The following is a 23,607-nucleotide window of genomic DNA, read 5'->3' as shown; positions in this document are numbered from 1 at the left end:
TCAGGTTTCAGAGCTGCTCCTGGTCTGGTCCTGACTCAGCAGCATACCTGTGGTGGCAGCACTGCAAAAAGCTAAAATGGTTGGCATTCAGCCGACAGAAAGCAAGCAGGAGCTGTGCAATTTGTCATAGCCTCTGTTTATGTGGAGCAAGTTTTCTGCCAGTCTCTGCTGCATGACTTGTTTCAAAATGTTGATTTAGTATTTAGAAATTGAGAATCTTTCTGGCATTGCATTTTGCTATTATGAATGGGAGCTAATTGTTGGTGTAACTAATTGTTAGTGTCTGAATCCTAGCAAATGCTCTTCACATTGTTTCTTTATAGCATCATATTTGGTTAGGACACAGTATTTGACCAAAGTCTGAAAAACTTCTCTCCCATCCAGGTGGATGGAAATGTCAGCACAATATACTGTCAGAACCTGTGCCTGCTGGCCAAACTCTTCCTGGACCATAAGACTCTGTACTATGACGTGGAGCCCTTCCTCTTCTATGTACTCACACAGAATGACAGTAAAGGCTGCCATCTCGTAGGATACTTTTCAAAGGTGAGCAAATAATTTCACTCAGTTCAATTGTTACTTTTAAGCCCCTTTCACACAGCGCGTTGATCCCGGGAAATTGACGTAAAATTGCTAGAGTGCCTTCTGTGTGAACGCAAACACGTCACGGGATTGATGCCGGGATCGATGCCAGGATGGGGACCTAGTAACATTACCGGGATCAGTCCTGGAACACACCCTGTGTAAACAAAAGCCAGGACCGACGCCGTAAGGGGTGTGTCATAGTGATGACGCATGTGCCATTGCACGGCCCTTTCTACAACCTATGTTACAGCATATGGGGAACGAGCCACTCGGCAAACCCAGTGGCGCTACCGGGGATTATGAACTCGTCTTCGTGTAGAAATGACGAAGAGGAGTTATCACATCCTGACGTCACGTGTCTTTACGGGATGTGTGTGAACGCACTCACAGATTCCGTAAAATCACTGGCAGCGTGAATGAACCAAAATCAAACGATCCCGGGACAAATCCCAGGACACGTTATCTGTGTATTTTCCGGAATCTATGTGTGAAAGGGGCTTTACATTCTCAAAAGTCAAATTATGATGTTGAGCAATTTGGGTTCATTGTTATATAAGGTAGCATGCCTTTTGCACATTCTTGCTGCTTTTTGGCTTAATTATAGAAAATAGTCTGTTTACTTGTGGGTTGATTATGCTCCTGGAAATGCAGTTTATTTAACACAGGTTTTAAACACAATATGGCTCAAAATGCAATAAATATTTGTAAACGTTAGTGTAAGTAAGAAAGATCTTACCTAACAAATATTTTGTGTGGTATGTTTGTTACATTTGCTTTCATTTTATACTTATTTTAAATTTCTTTTTTTTTTATCCCTAGGAGAAGCATTGTCAACAAAAATATAATGTATCCTGCATCATGATTCTTCCACAATATCAGCGAAGGGGCTATGGGCGATTCCTCATTGACTTCAGTAAGTACTCTGCATTATCTTTCCTCTCTTCCCTCAGTCTGGTTTTATTTTTTGTTATTTAGTAAAGAAAATATTTGACAATCATACTCCTTTAGATGGTGTCATTAGACACAAAGGATAAACTGTTACGGCTCTCTCTGCAGGTTACCTTCTGTCCAAGAGGGAAGGCCAGCCAGGCTCACCAGAGAAGCCATTGTCAGACCTTGGCCGGCTATCCTACATGGCATATTGGCGTAGTGTGGTGCTGGAGTGCCTACATGAGATCAGAGATCGACAGCTCACCATCCGCAAACTCAGCAAAGTCACCGGCATTTGTCCTCAAGATATCACGGCCACCCTGCTTAGTCTAAATATGCTGGAACAGAGAGGGGACCGGTGAGAGAGACGCTCGCACACTATAATGTCTGATTTAATGTCTTACCTTTTCTGTACAAGCTGAAGCAGAGAACAATAATGCAAGTTCTGTTTCATAGTTGTCACATATTAATTCTCATATGTTTCAACCTAAAACATTTGCATTTCAAAATGTGCAGTGCTTCGTCTTCAGCATACTTGAATAAGTACATGATTTTGTGCTAACAAGAAAAAAAAAAGAATTAATAGTTTAATTCATCAAAAATGCACTAAATTGATCATAAGTGACAGTACAGACATTTGTTACAAATATTTTTATTTCAAGTAAATGAGTTTCAAAGAATCCTGAAAAATTACATCATGTTTTCCACCAAAATATTAAGCTACACAACTGTTTTTAGTATTGATAATTATGATTTTTTTTCCACAATCAGCATTTTAGAATGATTACTGAAGGGTCATGTGACACTAAAGACTGGAGTAATGGTTGCTTAACATTTGCAGGAATAAATTACATTTTAAAATTATTAAAGTAAAAAAGTTTATTTAAGTTGTAATATTTCACCATTTTACTGTTTTTATTCATTTTTTAATCAAATAAATGCATCCTCCGTGACAAGAGTTCTTATTGAACTCTTATTGGCCCCAAAATTGAGCAGTAGTGTATATTTGTTAAATTTTTAGCTCTTTATAGTCTCCTGATTTTGATTTCCTTTCCTATTATAGGGTGATTATTCTGCGCAGAGAGAAGCTGGTGGCCACTCACATGGTCCGACTGAAGGCCAAACCTCGACTCCTTGAAGTTGATCCAGACTGCCTCCGCTGGACACCTGTTATCGTCACCAACACAGTAGCATCTGAAGGAGAAGGAGATGAGGAGGAGGATGAGGAGGAGGAAGGAGAGGAGGGACTTAAAGAGGTAAGCATCTTAACTTTTATTCAAGATTCATTAGATGAAGTATGCAATATTTGTGATGTGTACCAGTTCATTCTGAAGCTGAACTTCTGTTATGTGCACATTATCTCTTGTATAGATCAAACCCAGCCACAAGAGTTCCCCACTCTCCTGGCATATGAAAGGAGAACAGGACAAGGAGGATGAGAAAAAGTGCTTCACAGCATTGCCCAAAAACCAAAGCCCTCCACAGTCCTCTTCTGTTTGCAACAATGTTCTCAGTCCTGAACGTCCTTCCCTTTTTCTTACGGCTAATGGGGAACGCAGGGGACCTGGGCGCCCTCCCAAAAACTGGTTATGGGGCAAGGTGAAGGATGCACCACGTCCAGGGCCAGGTCGACCCCGTAAACTAAGGCCCCCAGAGGATGATGATGATGAGGATGATGAGGAGGAGGATGATGATGATGATGATGATGAAGAAGAGGAGGATGAAAGAACTGGCATTAACAAAGTGACAACAACATCGTCAATGCTCCTGGCCTTAGAAAATGAGCCTGACTCTACATCAGCCTGTCCCTCGGAAGCTTCTAGGCATCCTGCAGTTCCACCCCCACGCAGCAGAGGGCGTCCTCCACGCAAAAAGCGTGGCCCAAAACGCAGGCTCAGTGAGGGGCCTGAAGATGACCTGCCATTGTTGCCCCATACCACAAGGCTGAGTGAACCCACACCAGTCTGTCCGGCCTTTATCAGTGAGAGCAGTGAAGATGAGGATGAGGATGAGGATGAAGATGAGGAGGATGATGAGGATGAGGATGAGTTAAGGGCTCGTTCACCACCTCTCCTCACTAAGCCCACATTAGGGCTTAAATGCAAGGTATGTGTAATATAGGTCCATGTATGTATTTTCTTTTGCATGGCAACTTTATTTAATATAGACCTTAAAAATAAGTATGTCAGTCTATGAAACCTTTTTTATTATTTTGAACATAACATGTGGATACTAAAACTGTGGATAATAAAAAAAAATCTTCTTTTTTTTTCTTCCTACTCCTGTAGTCTCAGAAGTCCTTTCGAAAGCGACGTGCACGTCAGCGCAGCCATCCCCACAGCAGTGTAGTTACAGAAACCATCTCAGAGACTACTGAAGTTCTGGATGAGCCATTTGTCGATTCAGATTCTGAAAGGCCCATGCCCAGACTAGAAGAGGAAACTCCATTCGGCAACCCTCTCCGACGCTACACAGCAGCCCGCAAACACATGGGACCAGCCCTTAAAAGTATCAACCGAGGGAATCTGACTGAATCGGAGGAAGACGGTTAGTACACTAAAGGACTCCTGCTGGGGTTATTATATATGCATTCTTGAAAGTTTTGTGTGATATTTGTGTTTGCCAGAGTGTGATTTAAAAAAATTCTTAAAGAATGGTTACCTCTTTTTTTTGTTCAGATCCCACTCCTGTGCTGAAGCCAATTGATGTCCTGAGAAGACCTGAAACTTCAGAGGCCACACAGAGAACAGGGGCAACAACTGAGATGCCTGAGGTCCCAGTAAAAAAGAAGAAAGGCTGGCCTAAGGGCAAGAGTCGCAAGCCACTCCACTGGAAGAAACGCCCAGGCAGGAAGCCTGGTAGTGGAGCTGGTCAGACAGCTGACACTAGTCTGGCAGTTCCATCCTCAGAGGACCCACCGCCCCCAAAGATCAAAATGAAGCCTGGCAGAAAACCTCGCAGCTATTACCTTCAGCGGGCCCAAGAGGAAGCAGCGAGACAGGAATTTGAGCAAAGCCGATTAACTCAGCAGAAGCAGCTAGATAATTCAACATTGGAGGACAAGACCTGTAAGAGGACAGCCAGAGCCATAACATCTGACCTCAACCCTGATAAGCAGAAAGACTCTGAAGAGGAGGATGATTTTCTTCAGAGCTTTAGAGAGCCATCTAAACCCAAAAGGCGAGGTCGGCCACCAAAAAATTCCAACCTCCCTCCCCCTGCACCCAAACCTTCTCCTCTGTCTGAGCCAGAAGATGATGATGAAGAGGATGACAGACCATGGGCAGTGGAGAAGATCAGCTGTCCAACGTCTCGTTCCATGCCACAGTCTTCCAGCACCAGGGTCTCTCAACCAAGAGCTAACACAGATGTGGCAGATGCAGAGGAGGATGAAGAGCAGGATGATGAAGATTGCGATAATGGGGTTAAGCGGAGAACAGCAACTACACCAGGTTCAGGAAGCCGACGTAGTGATGATCATGATGCAGATGATGAAGGGGATGGTCGTCTTGAAGAGAAAAGTGACTGCAGCAGTAGCAGTAAAAGGAAGAAGAGCCAAGACTCTGAGGATGATGTGGAGGAGCAAGAGGATGATGAAGAGGAGGAACCATCGTCGCCTGCTCGCTCTCCCCCTGTGAAAGAAGAACCCCAGAGTGGTGAGGGTTTTTTAGACATGCAGGTCAACGTGACACGGGATTATGTCAGCAAACAGGAGGAGGGCGAGGGCGAGGACGAGGAGGAGGATGCAGAGGAGGTACAAGAGGTGAAGACGAGCTCTGCTGATACAGATGAACGTCGACGACGAGAGCAGGAGGAATCTGCAGCAGCTGCGGCAGCAGTGGAGACAGTAACCACCATTGCAGTCCCCTCTGAACCTCTGGACATGCAGCCTTTACACGTCGAGGATAAATCCGTGCTCATGATGGGGACTGAGCACTCACACCAGCATCCTGACTTCAAAGATGACCTGAGCCATCAGCAACACACGCATCACCACAGCAGTGAGCTGGATCTAGAAACAGTGCAAGCTGTCCAGTCACTTACGCAAGGTGAGGCTCAAGAGGAGGATGCAGAGTCCCATGGAGCCTACCAGGACTGTGAGGAGACGCTAGCTGCCTGTCGAACCCTCCAGAGCTACAGTCACGGTGAGGGAGAGGAGGAAACTCTAGCCCTGGTGGAAGAGTGTGGAGCCTCCCAGCACAGTCCCATGCCTAATCCACCAATGCCCACGTTACCAAACCAGTCTGTCCGTTCAGTCAACAGCCCTGGAATGACACCTGGTCCTTTAGACCCTGGACCAGGGGTGCCTGGTCCCACAGGAACTGGAGGGGGAACAGGCGGAGGGTATACCCAAATAACCCCAGAACATCCCAGCTCTCTATCTGCTCCCTCACTGCAAAACATGGAAACCTCCCCCATGATGGATGTGCCGTCAGTTTCTGATCATTCACAGCAAGTGGTGGACAGTGGCTTTAGTGACCTTGGCAGCATTGAAAGCACCACCGAAAACTATGACAATCCGAGCAGCTATGACTCAACCATGGGTGGTGGAGGTAACGGAGGAGGAAATGGAAGTAATGGAGGTGGCATGTCTGCAGCTGCTGCAGCAGCAGTGGCTGCTTCCTCCTCTTCATCATCTTCATCATCTAGTTCAACCACACCATCGTCATCATCTTCGCAAGGCAACAGTTGCTCCTTCGTCTCAACTCCTGGGCTAACATCCTCTAGCACAGGTGTTGGCTCTCAGATCACCATGGGGAGCTGTAGTCTTATCCAGCAAGCAGGTCCTGGACCAACTAATGGACCTGGAGCTAACAGTGGTAGTGGCGTCCCACAACCTCCACCCCCACCTCCTCCCCCTTCCGCCAGCACTCCAACTTGTGGTATAAAGTCTCCACAAGGCTGCGTCATCGAAAGGCCTCCAAGTGCCAGCCAGCAGCAACAGAAGAAAGTCTCGCAACCACCTCAACAGCAGCAAAACCCTCAGCCTCCACCCTCTGCTCCACCACCCCCTCCACCTCAACAGCAAGCACTCTCGCAGTGCAGCATGGGAAATGGATTTGCTTCCACACCCATGATCATGGAGATTCCTGAAAGTGCAGGAAGCGGTGGTGGAGGCAGGAGTTTGTATGACCGCATGGGCCAGGACTTTGGAGCGGGTGGGTACGGTCAACCCTCAGCTACTTTCAGTTTAGCCAAACTCCAGCAGCTAACCAACACCATCATGGACCCCCATGCCATGTCTTACTCACATTCAGCTGCTGTCACCTCATACGCCACAAGTGTTTCGCTATCCAACCCAGGCTTAGCACAGCTTGCTTCTTCCCCACACCCACCCTTGCCCCAGGCTCAGCCCACTATGACCCCACCTCCCAATTTGAGTTCTGGCTCCATGAACCTGGGCTCTCCCTTGATTCAGTGCAACATGACAGGCGCTAACATCGGACTACCTCCCCCTCCCCATACGCAGCGGTTGCAAGGCCAAATGGCTACTGTCAAAGGCCACATTTCAATTCGTTCCAAAGCCTCTCAAATTCCTGCAGGCTCCCCTCACCAGCAGCAATTGTACAGTCGCAGCTCTGGCACTGTGACCATGCAAGGCTCCCCACGCACTCTAGCGGTGCAGCGTGGCATGATGACCAACCTTATGCCCACACCTGCTGCCTACAACTCTATGAACATGAATCAGCTAAATGCTGCCATGTCAGCTGGCTACCGCATGCCGCAGCCCATGATGAACAGCGGGTACCACAGTAACCCGCCCTATATGAACCAGCCGGCCCAGTACCCCATGCAGATGCAAATGGGCATGATGGGAGGGCAGGGTTACCCACAGCAGCCTATGCAGCCCAATCATCATGGAAACATGATGTACACGGGCCCTTCACACCACAGCTACGCTGGCGTCCCCAAACAGTCGCCTTACATGAGCAGATGAGCACCAGAGAACTAGCAGAGAGAACTGAGAGACATTCCCCACCAGACTCTGCATCTCTGTACTTGATTCATTTGTTTCCACCCTCCAAAGTCTGGGCGTAAAGGCAACACGATAAGTGAGCTTGGTGGAGAAAGAGGACATAGAGACTGCGACGATTTCTTTTCCTTTATAAATATTTTGTCGTCAAGCTCTGTTCCTTTTAGGTTCATTTCCCAATTGCCTGAGCTGATGGAGCTGGGGAAATGATGATGGGCTGATCATGCGAGATGATCTAATGGACCTTTATTGTGGCATGTGGCAAGTGGCAAGTGTCATGCTCCTTCAGTCCTTCAGACCAGTCTGCCATGGTTGTACCAACAGGGGTTGGTCTGCCGAAGTGTCCGCCACTCCATCCATGCGACAGAAGGGGCAAAGCTTATAAGCAGCTAAAGGGGAAGTGGACCTAACTTTTCAAACTGAGAAACAAATACATTTACGTTGCTAATGAACATACATTGAATCATGCACACAATCGTTCAATTGACATAGGAAGCCTTACCTTAAAAGAGACAAAATAATTGTAGATGGACTTTTTTCTTTTTTTATATTATATTATTATTATTTACTTTATTTTTTAAAATGTTCTCATTTTTTTCAATGACTGTTGAAATGCTTGTGTTTCAGTCTGACCTTCTCATGCTTTATGTGTGTGGCTGTTCTGGACAAAGTGATTCATGCTCGCTCACTCACACACTCACTCATCAATACATTCGCTCACACACACACAGCTCTATAGCCACTTGAAAAGCTTACGTGGAGGCACTTCTAGTCGGGACGCACAAGGTCTCCGAGTTGTCTGTAAATCTGTGTCTTCCCAGTATGGAACCGTGTATATCACAACTTGATAGTGGTAAGAGCCCTAATGGACATAAATAGTAATGACCATGCGTCCGTAGACTGGACTGAACAGAAGTTCATGGAAATGAATAATGTAAATATTCTGGTACTACCTGGTTCACAGCACATACTCGTGAAATCTATTACACACACTTTTCACGAACACTCCACAGATGTCAATAGTGGGAAGGTCTTTATTTCATACTACACAGTGCAGCGTCCACGTAATGTGGTGGGTCAAAAGGGTTTAACCACACAGGAGTACATCTGCTGAGCAGTTAGCTTTGCAACTGTGCTCATCCAATGATGTTAACGATGTCTCCTAAAGTAGGCCTTACTGTGGCACCAGTAAGTAGCGCTCCTCCCACTCCAGCTGATCATGCAGAAGAAATGTTGTCTGTTAGCCACGAGAGGGAGTTGTACAAATAATTAGATCCGTGTCTGCAATGCACACATGGACAAACGAACACTCATACCCGGAATAAAGGTTAAAGTGCATGATGTCCTGAGATGTTACTGTTTTAGGACAACGGGCAGAGAATTTCTTAATGTTCCAGTATTCATTGTCAATATGAGGAATCTTTCTCAAAGACCTGACGTTTCATATATTATTTGTGCGCTTTTGTTTTTCTGAATTTTATCAGACTGGGCAGCTTTCTTTTATGACACAAGCTGACTCTTTTTGACTTTAGAAGACTTATTGTAGAGAAAATGTTTTTTCTAAAATATAAAAAAAGAAATTCTGACATGGATATTGGTACTGTCATTTTTTTCACTTCTGTTTCAGGAAAAAACTGCATATTTTTTAGCTCGACTCTTGGGGTAAAATTATTAAGAAATTCAAAACTAAAAAAAATTACAACTCACTTTTAGTGCATTTAAGATGCCTTTAACCTTTCCATTCCATCTCATCTCTAGAGTTTTCTATCTTTGTGTAGTATATTAATGCTATTTTAAAACAAAAGGAAAAAACAGATATCTAAAGGTCACTTAGCGTTATTTTTTTTTCCTTTTTTTTTTCTTGGTTCTTGTGTGTATAGGACAACTTCCTTACATCTATGAGGCATGTAAAAATGAGCTCAGTATATTTCTGTCTGTTTATATTGCTTACCTTTTCGTATACTTTGTAATTGTACATGGTGAGTTGTAAGCTAAGAGAGAGCCTGGTAGCCGGAGAAAGAGAGAGAGCCAAGCTGGGGCGCTCTGCGATGGTGGGAAGCGTCCACCTTCCACTCCTCTCTGTTTTGTCCTTGTATGTATTTCCATTTATTTGTTTCTTTCTTTTCTTTTTTTCTTAGCAAGTACTTTCAAAGAACTCTGTACATTTTAACATGAAACAAAAATAAATTATGTTGAGCCATTTCACTTGTTATTGTATTTCTTGAAAAATTTCAGGAGCAAATTCTTCACTTCTTTTAATGAAAAGTCATGCTATGTCATTTCAAAAGCAGTGTGTGCTTCGGTCAGATGGAGTTTGAAAACGGGCTAATCTTTACAGTGTTCCTAATGTAGTCAGTGGAGTCTTGTAAATGAGTAAAAACTGATCTCTTATTTAGAAACTGTAATAGCTGAATAAGGTTTCTGAGCTTTTCCGGGGGTTTTTTTGTTTGTTTTTTTTTACACTAAATTTTAAACATTCTATCAGACAAGTCTTTTTATTAAATTGCATTGCGCCGTCTGCCGCTAAATAAAAAAAGATACTTCGGAAATTCTTTGCATTTAAAAACAGGGTTGTCTGTTTTAGTTTATTTTAGTATATCTCATTATCATGATACTATGATGTATTAGAAGATCAAATTTGATTGAGATATATATATATATGTTTAATATTCAATATCTATATTTAATATTCAATATCTATATTAAATATATAATAGATATTTAAGATTAAATCTAATTTTACAGTTAGATTACCTTTGTGATCATTTTTAATAACATTGTTTAACAATGTTTTTTTATTAAAGTTAATCTTTAGTAGATCTCAAAATGTATGTCAATCTTTTATACTGGACTATCGGTTGCTGTCATACCTAAATTAATCACTTGTGGCATTTAAATCTCATTTTATTTTTAGTGGGGGTTATTTATTTATTTTTATGTTTGTTTTTGGACAGTGTAGTTTAGAATCTTTACAGAGTTGGCCCATAAAACGTGATATTAATACTAAAATTAGTTTTATTATTTTATATGAAAATGATCTGTCTATATAGACAGAAATCTATATTTCTATATAACATGCTATATTTTGTTTCCATATTTGTTTCCATATTTCAAAAGTGCATATTTACTAATACAGAGAAGTTAGAAACACAAAGATGGAGACAGGATTAACAGGCATCTATGTGGAGACAAAATATTTGTAATGATTTTTGTTTATGTGCAAAAAAAGCAATATGTCTTATATAAATGCATTATGTAGAGAGTGTATTATTATGTGAGAGTGTGTTGGCAGCCCCTTTTTCAACCATTATGCCCATTGTCAGAGGGCACGATACCTTGAGACATTAAAAAAAACGCTGTGCGGTGACGTTTATTTGCCCCTGTCCAATGAACTTTGAGTATTATTGTCAACTAACTTCCGCAATATATACCAATTAAAACTAGAGTGGGCGGGCACTGTGCTATACGTAGCCCACCATTGGTCAGAGCGAATGACAGTCAATCACATTTTCTAGTCTCAGAATAACAGAGAAGGAAGCGACATTTCTGGTTGTGCTTTATTTAAAAAATCACGGGAAGGGGCAGAAATAAAATCCAGAAATCGTGAGTATTATTTAATGTATATGATATGGGCATTTACACCCAAAGAAAAAGAAACGGCTGGGGAAAATGTGGAATGAATGGACCTTTTTAATCCGTAGCTTGTCACAAGACAGTCCTGTGATGCGAGAGAGGGGAGGAGAAAATATTAACGCGTAGATACGGGGATGGTGATGTGATCATGTTAACAACTAAACCAGCTCGTTCCTGTCTCTTCATCCGAGCTTTTAAAAACAATCTATTCTTCTATCCGGTAACCAGATAGGGATGTAGAATAACAAATGAGCTCAGAGGCCTATCAGTTACCCATGAAGATGTTGGCATGATGGTTGATGTTTACTCTTCTGGTATTGCCTGAACGACTAAGTTAAAGACCATGTAGGCTTCAGATCTGCATTAATAATCATGTCTGTCATAAAAATATTTTGTAATTTGCGTTTCACATTTTTTGCTTTGTCTTTCCAGCTGTCACGATGATCCACAGTCTTTTCTTGGTTAACGCATCGGGGGATATCTTTCTGGAGAAGCACTGGAAGAGTGTGGTCAGCCGATCCGTTTGCGATTACTTTTTCGAGGCGCTGGAACGGGCCACGGAACCGGAGAACGTGCCTCCGGTGATCCCGACCCCGCACCACTACCTCATTAACGTCCTCCGACATCGCATCTACTTCGTGGCCGTCATACAGAGCGAGGTGCCTCCTCTGTTTGTCATCGAGTTCCTCCATCGTGTGGTGGACACATTTCAGGTTTGTGTACTATTTTGATTTGATATATGGGTCAATGTCATAACATGCATATTTTTGTGTCCTGCTGTTGCATTATTGTTATCATAAACCCCTAAAATGTCAGGTGGTGCAACTGTTCGAACAAATGAATAGACTAAGAAAACTATTTAAAATGGTGTCTTAGTTCTAAAATAAAATAAAAATCATCCAGCAATTTGTATTTTCTCAAATGTCAGGGTGGCACAACTGCAAACATGGCTCTTTTGTTATGAATTGACAAGGTAATGGTTAACATGATAGTGCATCACCCATAGGAGCCCACCTGATCCTTTGTGGCAGAGTGAAAATGTTTGTAGATCTCTCTCAAATACTGGTTAAAACTGCTCATTTCAAGTATGGGTCGGTTGATACAGTTTCCACGTCAGGTGGTAAAACTACAGTATACATATATACAAATATTTCGTTGTACCACCTGACATAAAAAAGTCAAAAAATGAATTTAAACACTTTGAAATGTTATTTAACTGCTGAAACTCATTGTTCATTGCTCAAAAATATAGTAATCACTATAAATTAAACTCTAAACCAAACTAAACTCTAATCTTAACCCTATAGTAAGCCTATGTACTTGATATTACTCAGTACTAAAATGTACAGTGTAACAAAGACACCTTCAAATAAAATGTAACCCTGATTTGCTCAAGAAACATTTCTTATTATTATCAATGTTAAAAACAGTTGAGCTGCTTAATATTTTTGTTGAAACCGTAATGCTTTTTTCAGGATATTTTAATGATTAGAAAGTTCTGAAGAACAGCGTTTATTTTGAAATAGATTTTTGTATCATTATAAAGGTCTGTACTGTCACTTATCCTTGCTGAATAAAATGATTCCTTTCTTTAAAAAAAAAATAAAAAATGATTGACCTCAAACTTCAGAAATTTGAACAGTAGTGTACATGTCCAAAATTATATCATATTACCATGATATCATGCCCAAAAACACCTCAAACCAAAAAAGTACTGTGGCGTTACCATGGTACAGTGATGGTATCAGATGGTGATAACATGGTAGATCAGTATAAAATATACTGAATGAGTACGATATTCATAGAACATGGTATTTACACAGTACATTTACCGTGGTTATATTACATGTGGTAGATTAGATTACCGTGGTACATTACATGAACTACTGATCCGTTTTATAAAATATAGGCTATTAATGTATTACTGAATTTAATATAAAGAATTACTTTTAAGTGCTACCATTACTTCTGAAAACATTCAATTAACGTGTTATATTTTCCCCTTTAGGACTACTTTGGGGTGTGCACAGAGGCAGCTATTAAAGACAATGTTGTTGTGGTCTATGAGCTGCTGGAGGAGATGTTGGATAATGGCTTCCCTCTGGCCACCGAATCAAACATCCTAAAAGAGCTTATTAAACCTCCAACCATCCTGCGCACAGTAGTGAACACCATCACAGGTATTCTGTGTGATTTTGTGGTGTGTTAAACGTCTCTCAGCTCGTGAATCCATAATAATAATTTCTTGTGTTTGTTATCTGTGCACAGGAAGTACTAATGTTGGCGAGCAGCTTCCTACAGGTCAACTGTCAGTGGTACCATGGCGGCGCACAGGAGTCAAATATACCAACAACGAAGCTTACTTTGACGTGGTAGAAGAAATCGACGCTATCATTGACAAATCAGGTAGATCTTATTATTTGGCCGAATCTCGAATTTCGCAGATGACATTGCTGTCTGATCACTAACCTATGAATCAGTAAATCATTTATGAATGAATATATTTTCCCTCAAAGGTTCCACTATCACAGCAGAGATCCAGGGAGTGGTAGACGCCTGTGTGAAACTTACAGGAATGCCTGATCTCACCTTGTCATTTATGGTAAATCTGGACATCTTTTCAAAAATAAGTTTGCTGAACTTTTTGAAGTCATATATTAAGCTAACCTAACCCAGCATATTAAGTGTATATGACTTTCTTCTTTCAGCTGAACACAATCAGAGTTATATTAAATAATATCCTGGCTCTTCCTTGCTTTGTAATGACATTGAATAGTGCTAGAGTTTTTGAAGCTCCAAGAAGCGTATCCATCCATTATGAAAAAGTAATCCATAGGACTCCAGTGGGTTAATAAATGCCTTCTGAAGCAAAGTGATGGGTTTTTGTAAGAAAAATATCCATATTTAAAACTTTATAAACTATAATCACTGGCTTTCGGCAACGGGCGTACACGTGTTTATATGAGAGTCGGGTTTCGGCAGAAGCGTGACCTCTGACACGATGTAGGGCGTAGCTCCTCTTCTCTTATATCGAAGCCCTCTGATGTTTTTCTTTTAAAACTTCTTGTTTTAGACGTTTCGTGAGCTGTGTTTTGTTTTGCTCTATCCTCTGGGCTTCCTCGTTCGTCAGTTCTTACCTAAGCTTACGCTACACCTACATCATACGTCCTGGATGCGTTTTTTTTGAGCTTCAAAAACTCTGGCACTATTCAATGCAGCTGAGAAGAGCCAGGATATTATTTAATATTGCTCCGATTGTGTTCCGCTGAAAGAAGAAAGTCATATACACCTAGGATGGATTGAGGGTAAGTAAATTATGGGATAATCTTCATTTTTGGGTGAACAATTCATTTAATAACTTAAGTAATGAATTAATAATTATCAAATTATAAAACGAATAGTTCCAGTCTATGATTCTGATTGGTTGAGCCATGTTCAAAGCCATTGTAAATTGCTCTACAAACATACACCTGTGACCTCACTTCTTCAGCATTGCTGCGCCATTGCAATAAATATTAAAATAGCTGTTCTATAAAAACTATATATATATATATCTCCGCTCCACATCGTGCCTAAAAAAGCTCTTCTAAATTACATTTCATTGCAAAATATAACTATATTATCGCCCAGCTCTTTATATAAAGTTACATATACAAGTGTCCAAATAGGTCTCAACTAACTGAAATAAAATAAGTTTCAGTTTGAAGTTCTACAATTACTTAAATTAAACTGTAATAAAAAATAAAGTAAAGCCAAACAGAAATATTTACAAAAACAAAACTAATAAAAATGAGAAAAGCATTTAAATGAAAAGTGACTTACTTGAAGACTTCAATACCTTTAAAGCTGCACTCCATAATGCTTTTCTTGTGTTATCTTGGGCTGACATCTTCACTTTTCAAAATTGCTTATCAATTTAGAACATGTTTCACTTTTACAAAAGGACCAAATGCACTTCTGCAATAAGTTCAAGTCTGCAGTATATTTTATATCACTATATACTTACTAACTCTAACCCATATACCTCATTCCTTTTCTTTCTTTTTTTTTCTTTTGCATTCTGTAGAACCCTCGACTCCTGGATGATGTCAGCTTCCACCCCTGTGTGCGGTTCAAGCGTTGGGAAGCCGAGCGAATTCTTTCCTTCATCCCACCAGACGGAAACTTCCGCCTCCTCTCCTACCACGTCAGCTCTCAGAAGTGAGAACATCCCAACATATGATTAGCTTTAATGGCAGGATTAGTAAATCATAGAGGGGAAATGACCAAAAAGAAATCCCTTTTAGATATTCATTTTAGGGGCTTTCACACCAGAGGAACGGTTTCAAAGTTCTTATAACTATTGGTGGAAGTACCTGCTTTTTGTGGTGTTCGCTCTGCAGGAACTGTGAACAATTGTAATTATAGGAACTAAATGATCTCTTACTTCAGAGTAGGGTCTAACCCAGCACAACAGGAACTATCAGTGACATAAGTGTACGTTGATTGGCCGAATGCATGTCATACAAAGCACCGGCACCAAACATTTTTAAAAAGCCATGTAAACGCAAAGGTTACATATACAGGAATTAACTCCATGGATATGGAAAACAGTGATGGCTAGCATTTACCTGTCGCCTTTGTCTGCCTCGATGAAATGTAGCACAGCAACTTGTAGGAAATGTAGTCTCTCTAAGCCCTCTTTTTTGCTTTTTCAATGACATAAATTATAGGACTACATTCCATCTTCCCAATCACAAAACCCCCAACACACAACAAAAACACAGTGCCGATCACGCCATCCTCCAGTTGTTGAATACCATGCAACCGGGAAAATGGCCCGGCCTAGGGGAAAATTTAGTTCACAGGGGACCGCCCTGGTGGTTAGTGCCTATGACTGAGTTCCTATAACTACCTGGTGCGAAAGCCCCTTTTTATGCAGAGCAGTGGGACAATCTCAAGAATCCCTTACTAATATCAGTCATTTAATTCTGTTGTTGGTAACTTTTTTTTCATGTTTTTGGAAAAAGTTTCTTATGCTCACCAAGGCTGCATTCATTTGATCAAAAACACTGTAAAATATTGTGAATATTATTACAGTTTAAAACAACTGTTTTGCATTATAATACATTTTATATATCACATTAGATAACATTTCTGAGCAAAGCTATAAGCTGTTATTTTGCAGTTTAATATACAGTTATATCTGTGATTTGAATACTTCATTGCTTTATTCTTCAGCCTGGTGGCCATCCCAGTGTATGTAAAGCATAACATCAGCTTCAGAGAGGGCAGTTCTCAAGGTCGCTTTGAGCTCACCCTCGGCCCAAAGCAGACCATGGGTAAGGCGGTGGAATCTGTCCTGGTGAGCAGTCAGCTGCCCCGTGGCGTCCTCAACGCCAACCTCAACGCCTCACAGGGCACTTACACTTTTGACCCTGTCACCAAGGTGAACACGCATTTGTTTTCTGTGTTCGTTGTTCTTTAGGTGCTGCTGATGTTCATTTTGAGTTAACTTGAGAGCAAACTTGATTGAACTTTTTATTTTACACTGTTTTTCCTTGTAAAAATCAGTCAGTGATGTCAAGTGTGCATTGTATTTTTCACGTGCAAAGGCTAAGAAGTGCTCCCTGATCAACCGATATTAATTAGTTTAATGGTGACAATAAATAAATATGTGCATTTTAATAGCATGATTTAACAGATATGGGCTCATAATATAATTATTATAATATAATGCTGTCATTATTATGTGCATCAGTCTTTTTATTTAGTTTCATGTGAATTTTTAAGTGGCAGAAGCTGCATATTTATTTTGCGATGAATATTGTTGTTATTTGCAGCTTTTGTCGTGGGATGTGGGTAAGATAAACCCCCAGAAACTGCCCAGTCTAAAAGGATCTGTGAGTCTCCAGACTGGAGCCTCCAAACCTGATGAAAACCCAACAATCAACATCCAGTTCAAGATTCAGCAGCTGGCCATTTCAGGTACCATAGATCATTGATTTCTTAACAGATTTTGCTTCAGAATTTATATAGGACATCAAGTGTTGACCCAACACAACACAACACAAGATTGTTCATAGAAAAGTAACAAAAAGTTGTATGTGTTTTATACATTTTTTAAACCATTTTAGCCCACTAATTGAATTTAAACAGTTATGGATTATACATGCACAGTAAAATTTGCCACTGGGGATATAAAATGTATTGCATTAAAAGAATATATAATTAGTCCATTAAAATATAAAATGTGTTTGTTGTACCTCAGAGATTTTGCTCTGGTAAAATAAATGTGAACAGAGAAATTTTCAGTTGACCTTCAATCAGAATTATATTTTTATTTTTTTTTAGTCTCCCACAGGGGATGTATTAAAGTGCAATTCTGCATATGAACAACAGCAGACTGTTTATGACATTTGCATTATCTGGCCAGGAGGTGGCGCTGTTTGATTCTGAAACAGATGGTTGGAACAGCTGCACCTGTAACATGGCACTGTAAGACAGAGGGTTTCAAGCGCATTGACTGATCATTGATTCAGTTCTGTTAGCATTCGCAACCTTTCCCCAAAGACTCTATCGTGCCACATACATACGTGCTTCGAATCGCCACTGACATGTTTGCTTTCCGCTTTCTCATCCGACAGGTCTGAAAGTAAATAGGTTGGACATGTACGGCGAGAAGTACAAACCTTTCAAAGGCATCAAATACATGACCAAGGCCGGCAAATTCCAGGTCCGAACCTAGAGGACCTCTTTCTGCTTCCACTCCATAATTAAAACAATGGGTTTATGGCAAAATGGGGACGAAGAAAAGAGAGAGGGAACAGGTTTGAGTAAATACATGTCCTTTGGAATGCATTTCAGGATTTTTTCAGGAAAATGTATGATAAGACTGTCAGCCATTAATGGAAGCGTGTGACTCCCAAAGAGGCAATGTTGTTATTAACTCTATCAAATGTGCTATTACAGGTCCACCCAGGTTAAAGGGACAGTAACTACATTTCTGAGCCTCATTTTCTTAATGTTTCATCCATTTTATTTACAGCTCGTTTGGATAACATTTGCTCTGAAACCTTCATCAATCTCCTGTGTTCATTCATACTGTTTCTTGGTTTATTTCTGATTGTCAGTTTTATAACTCTGTCCTTCACACTGTATTTCCATCCTGACATTTCTGAGTCTCATTTCTTCATGAGATTGAACTGTGCTGTTACGTATTGATCTGCGCCTCTGAGAAGTGAGGCAATAGGTGACTAATTTCTGCATTGCAGAACAGTTGTCTTATATTACCATTACAGACTTGATTTTGGCTTCCGTCCCCAATGATTGTGTGCAAAGTAAACCATATTTCAGATGGTTTAACACTGAAGCTTTTCTTTATTTGTTTACTGTACTATTTTGACAGTATAAACTTCTTTTGTTTGAATGTTGTTGAAAACTGTTTATTATATTATTTATTGCATATCTGACCATAACCAACCTATTTGAAGCATAACTGACCATAACAATCCATAATAATGCTATATGTGATGCTTGATTGTATCATTTGTCTTACCCAGAATGCGACGTGCATTGAAGAAATGATGGACTCTTAGCACAGTACACTCACAGTTCCTGAGATATGATGATGATGATGATGATGATTCATGGTTATGGAAACTGAACTGAATTAAATTTAATAGGAAAGATGTGAATTTTGTTTTTAGTATACTATTGATGTTGTTTTCTTTCCTCCTTATTGTTTTTCAGATAAATACAACTGTTTACAGTGCTATGTAATAAAACATACACAAAAACGCCCTATGTTTGGCAGTGTGCATCTCTTAAACCAGGCAAATTTTAAAACGTGTATTATGTTAATATCTAGAGATTAAATGTCACCATGTGGTAAGGATGTTGGCGACGTGATATACCATCGAGTCTTATAGAGAGCGTTTAACATTTTTCTTCCCTAAAAGTTCTGTTCAAATCTTCAAACCGCGATGACGTAGTTTTAACCCCATCGTTCCACGGCTCTCTCTGAACTCCATTCCGCAACTTACTTTAGTCTCTCGCCGCCTCTCCTTCCTCCTCCTCATCGTCGTCTTTTAACTCTAAAACCTCCCTAGAGTACATGAACGAGACTTATAGGAAAGTTTAAAGGGTCTGTCCCATTATGAAATATCAACTTTTTTTCTTATCGTGAAATTCGCCATGTCATGTCCTGACTGTTTAGTATTTTTTTTAACCCGTGCAGCAAATGAACTTTTCCCTCATTTGCACTGCATTTTAAGATAAAAACTACTTGCGTTTTAGTCATTCTAGTCATGTGGAGTTGAATATGCATGTACGTTTTTTAAAAGTAAATCATCTTTTTAATCTAAATGGGTTTTGACAAGACGCACGAGCACGTTTCCATCGCTTGGTAAGTCCTTCCTGCATATTATTTCTTTACATTTTGGAAACTTTTTCTCTTTGGGGGGAAAGTTAGAAAACGTCAATTTTACACAAGTGAAAGATGTGTATTCTCCTGTGTATGTTTTTAAATCCCTAATGAGGTGATTAGCGCAATACACATCGATTACTGATAACTTTTTCGATTGTATCATCAGGCTATGCGGTGAAAAGGAGAGCTATCAATGTAACGACAACACCAGAACTGCCTTTGTTACAGTGTATTGAATGCGTTATAAATGTAACATTCTGTTCACTCAGAAATGTTCTTTTTTGTGTGTTTGTAACAAATCGCACCCGGCAACGCTGCATCACGCACCCCGGGGTGTTGTTTTCTTTATGCAGAGGGGGGGCCTTGCTGATGTGTCGTTTCTCTCACCCTTCCAAGGAAAACTGTCACTTGTTTGTCAACATAAATCGGAAAAGCTAATACGGGCGTGTATTTGTTCACAGTTTAATGAATCAATCGCCGGTTTTTACACCTCAGTTTCTTGAACGCTTCATTTTTGCCGCCAGTTAAAGCGCCCGGCTGAGCGAGGAGCCACGTGCTCAAGTCTCAGAGAGCGCGTGCGACACACTTGACTGGCTGTTTTTTATATTTGGGCCATTTAACGATTAGGCAGGATTGCCTTAGTTGTCGATTGCAGGATAGGCTATACTTTTCATTTCGCCATACTAATAGGGTTCATACGGGTTTATTTTGCTCTAGCTCTGTGCTTATGTAGGCTACTCAGTTTGAATGACATTACTTTAGTTTCATTTAAAAGATCGCTCACTACTAGCAGATTAACCCTTAAATATTTTGGAACACGGTGTGAGTTGTAACACCGTTATTTAGTCATTTATAAATTACCTAAATGGGTGAAATTACTGTTACCACCATCATCGTGAGGTGACAATTATAGCCTAAGTGTAACAATATGAAGGGTTTGCAAGACAAAATTTTCACATGTAAGTATTACTTAAAGCAGGCTACAATAATTAGTAATTAATGGACGTTTAAAATAAATAACTGGTTTCATCCGAATCAGCACGTTCTCTTCTTTAATTCAATAGATATAGTGTCTAATCAGGTTTTTAATCTACAAATTAGAAATACTTGACTAACCAGACAGTGAGGCTTGTAACGCTTTCCAGTGCTGGATTCACAAAAAGATTGCACGAGATAGGATAATAGTCATACGGGCGCACATATGTTCGGTTATGCTTTTAGAATAGGCTACTGTTTTCAATATGTTTACAACGTTTTACACGGTTTATGGGTGCGTTGTAGACTATATGTCTAAATGATCTTTTTTAAATTGTATCAGATACAAATGGGAATATTGTTACAAAGTTTAAGATCGCTTAAAAACTCTGCTGATTTAAGCCTTTACGTTCTGCTTACTCAAGCATTGCCATATCGAACTATATTTTCCTCATACACCAATAATGTCTATGACTAGACTGTACAACTTGTATATCTTATTAAAAAAAAAGTCATAGTAGCCTACTCGCCTTAGTTGAAGAAGATTGGATGACTTGCAGTTTATATATATTGCATATTTGCATTGTGTTTAATATCTTGTGTAAACATTAAGCTAGGCACAGAGGGAATTCCTCATTAAAACCCAATTACCTTCTTCCACACATACTTTATCAAATAAATAACGCGTCATTGCGAATCATATCGTTCTGTTAACGACTCCTCACTGACGTGTTACTATACAATACCTTAACAACAATGCTCAATAATACGTGCGTGACCCGTAGTTAGGCTACTGTTAAAATATTTGAGTTTATTGACGGTCCCCAAGCGCTGAACAAAGAGCGTCGAGCAAAAGACCTGCTTTGAGACTCATAGAGGACAAACAAAGAGCTGTGGAGAGCATTGCTGTCTCATAGGGATTCGCCATTCTAACCGAGCATTTTCTCACATTTCACACGTAGTACTATCGTGATTCAGTACCTTTGTCTTGTTTGGGGTTTTCCCCTTTGGAGATAATTGAACGAGACTGAACAACGATCATGAAATTTCAGGCTGATACTGTCAATGTCTTTCGACCTTTATTATGAATCTTATTAAAAACTTTATATTACATAGATAATATATCCATATCCCAACTTATCTTAGCCTAATTTACAGATAGATAGATTCTAATATTTACTTATTATTTTGATCTTTATTTTTTATACATATAATCCAGACAATATTTGGCAATATTGTATTATTTACAGCCATGCCAATAATACAATATTTTTTTAATTTGAATTTAAGATGAAAAATGTTTTTATTTTTATTTTTGACAATAGTTAATTTAACCAAAACTGAAATATATCCTTATTTTTTTCTCTCTCTCCATACAGTCCCCAGACTGCCTTAAGTGGCAATGAGCTGAACTGCTTTTTGTCTACATCCAAATGACATCAAGTTTGTGTAATAGAGAGATGCTCCCCATCACCTGCGGCCTTATTTCTAACATTCCCGCTGCACCTGCGGGTGAATGACGTCATGCCCAGAACTACCTCTTGTGCCCATCGCCACCCTTTAAACCCCTTTGCAAACATTCTTCCTTGAGGTCCTAACACAGCACACACACTTTATGGACTGGTCTGTGCTGTGTTGTGAAGAACCTTATATTTTACCTTGTGTTTTGAAACCGTTAGCGGCCACTTTTATCACTCTCTTGTTCTTAAGGAGAGTGGGACCCTCAGTATGCACAAGCTGAAGGGTGGCTCTGGCCCTCCCGTCCAGGACATATATGAATTCTCTGTGGACGAGGAGGACCCTAAAGTGTTCCTCGGGGCCAGGAGCACAAAGGTGGTTTCTCCTGCAGCTGACTACATCAGGTCTGAGCATGAGCAAGCAGGAATGTTCACCTTGCCGCATATGGAGGACCAAGAACTGATGGAGTCTCTGGTACCCCAAAAAAAGAAAAGGAAGAGATGTGGCGTATGTGGGCCTTGTATGCAGAAGGAGAACTGCGGTTCCTGCAGCAACTGCCTGAACAGAAAGATCGGACACCAGATCTGCAAACTGAGAAAGTGTGATGAGCTGAAGAGGAGGAAGAGCCCATGGGAGGTAAAAGATTTGATCATATTACACTTCTGTTTTTTGTACATAACCAATAAGTGAGGCAAGCAGCCACTTTGGGCCCCAACAAATACCCAGAAGCAGATAGAAATAATATAGAATGTATTAATTTTCTTAATCATTAAAACTTGGTGATATCTTGAATGTACAAAAAATGATTCATGTTAATATTGCATCTTGCAAATGCGGGGACCCCCTATCGTGAATTTCTCGTGGATCGTTTCATTAGTTCTGCACGTGAGTGGCAATTTGACACTTAGAGAAAGTTAAAGCAGAGTCAGCAGGGCCGGAGCGAGTGCGAGTAAAACGGTAGCAGCAGAGCTAAGTCAACGGGAAAGTTGTCAGGAATAACTTAATAATAAAACTCAGTTACCCCAGTGAAGCAGGAAAAAAAAAGAGACAAAAAGAATGTTGCCAAACTCCCCAAAGTCTCTTTTTTTTTTCGTTTTTTTTTTTTGTGCCGGTGCGGTGAGTGTAGCATATGAACAACAGACGTATTACAGCACACAGGCAGGGTTTAAGAATGGTGAACCTTGCTTTCTTGCCAAAACACCTGTCAGAAAAAGAGTGCTGTGAGCTTGTTAGGAGAGGCCCAGTTCAAATCACAGATAATTTCCCAGTTAACAGTGCTGGACGTATACACACACACACACACACACACACACACACACACACACACACACACACACAGCAATTACTTGATTAATATGAAAAACAGTGACAAGATCAGACCCGATTCTACGAGATTCTAGAGAAACCTTAATAATAGCATATGCCCGAAACAGTTATGGCAAACGCTATTTGTGTTTTGCATTCTGGAGAACGTCAAAGGTTTCTATTTACAATGTGTTTTAGCAGCATTGAACAATGTAGCCAATCGCAGACATCCCAGTTAATTTAGTATTTATTTGTGAATTCATTATTAAATATCTTATTTCACAATGAGAAAATACAACATGTACAGATTACATTACATTAAGATACATATCTATCTATG

At 40.3% G+C, this 23,607-nt stretch overlaps 2 protein-coding genes across 5 annotated transcripts in view; both read left to right on the top strand.

Moving 5' to 3' along the window:
* kat6a (K(lysine) acetyltransferase 6A) overlaps nt 1-9,690 on the top strand; it is a 44,825-nt gene extending 35,135 nt beyond the window's left edge. For both annotated transcript variants that reach the window (XM_081367127.1, XM_081367126.1), the window contains exons 11-17: nt 385-546; nt 1,405-1,498; nt 1,642-1,873; nt 2,579-2,771; nt 2,887-3,621; nt 3,804-4,062; nt 4,194-9,690. In XM_081367127.1, the coding sequence (XP_081223253.1) occupies nt 385-546; nt 1,405-1,498; nt 1,642-1,873; nt 2,579-2,771; nt 2,887-3,621; nt 3,804-4,062; nt 4,194-7,453 (4,935 nt within the window). In that variant the 3' untranslated portion in view covers nt 7,454-9,690. The remainder of the gene's footprint in view (nt 1-384; nt 547-1,404; nt 1,499-1,641; nt 1,874-2,578; nt 2,772-2,886; nt 3,622-3,803; nt 4,063-4,193) is intronic.
* A 1,292-nt stretch (nt 9,691-10,982) lies between these two features.
* ap3m2 (adaptor related protein complex 3 subunit mu 2) lies at nt 10,983-18,904 on the top strand. 3 transcript variants are annotated; one of them, XM_081365618.1, is made up of 9 exons: nt 10,983-11,092; nt 11,555-11,835; nt 13,131-13,302; nt 13,391-13,528; nt 13,639-13,724; nt 15,189-15,322; nt 16,343-16,550; nt 16,945-17,089; nt 17,749-18,904. In XM_081365618.1, the coding sequence occupies exons 2-9, from the start codon at nt 11,563-11,565 to the stop codon at nt 17,847-17,849; spliced, it is 1,257 nt and encodes a 418-aa protein (XP_081221744.1). In that variant the 5' UTR covers nt 10,983-11,092; nt 11,555-11,562; the 3' UTR covers nt 17,850-18,904. The 3 variants fall into 3 exon arrangements, with proteins under 3 accessions (XP_081221744.1, XP_081221745.1, XP_081221746.1); XM_081365619.1 differs by lacking the exon at nt 10,983-11,092 and adding an exon at nt 11,212-11,467; XM_081365620.1 differs by lacking the exon at nt 10,983-11,092 and adding an exon at nt 11,217-11,342.
* The last annotated feature ends 4,703 nt before the right edge of the window (nt 18,905-23,607 follow it).

Source organism: Scardinius erythrophthalmus (genome assembly GCF_964197995.2).
Source record: "Scardinius erythrophthalmus genome assembly, chromosome: 5".
NCBI classification, from domain to species: domain Eukaryota; kingdom Metazoa; phylum Chordata; class Actinopteri; order Cypriniformes; family Leuciscidae; genus Scardinius; species Scardinius erythrophthalmus.
This window is presented reverse-complemented; position numbering and strand designations above follow the sequence as displayed.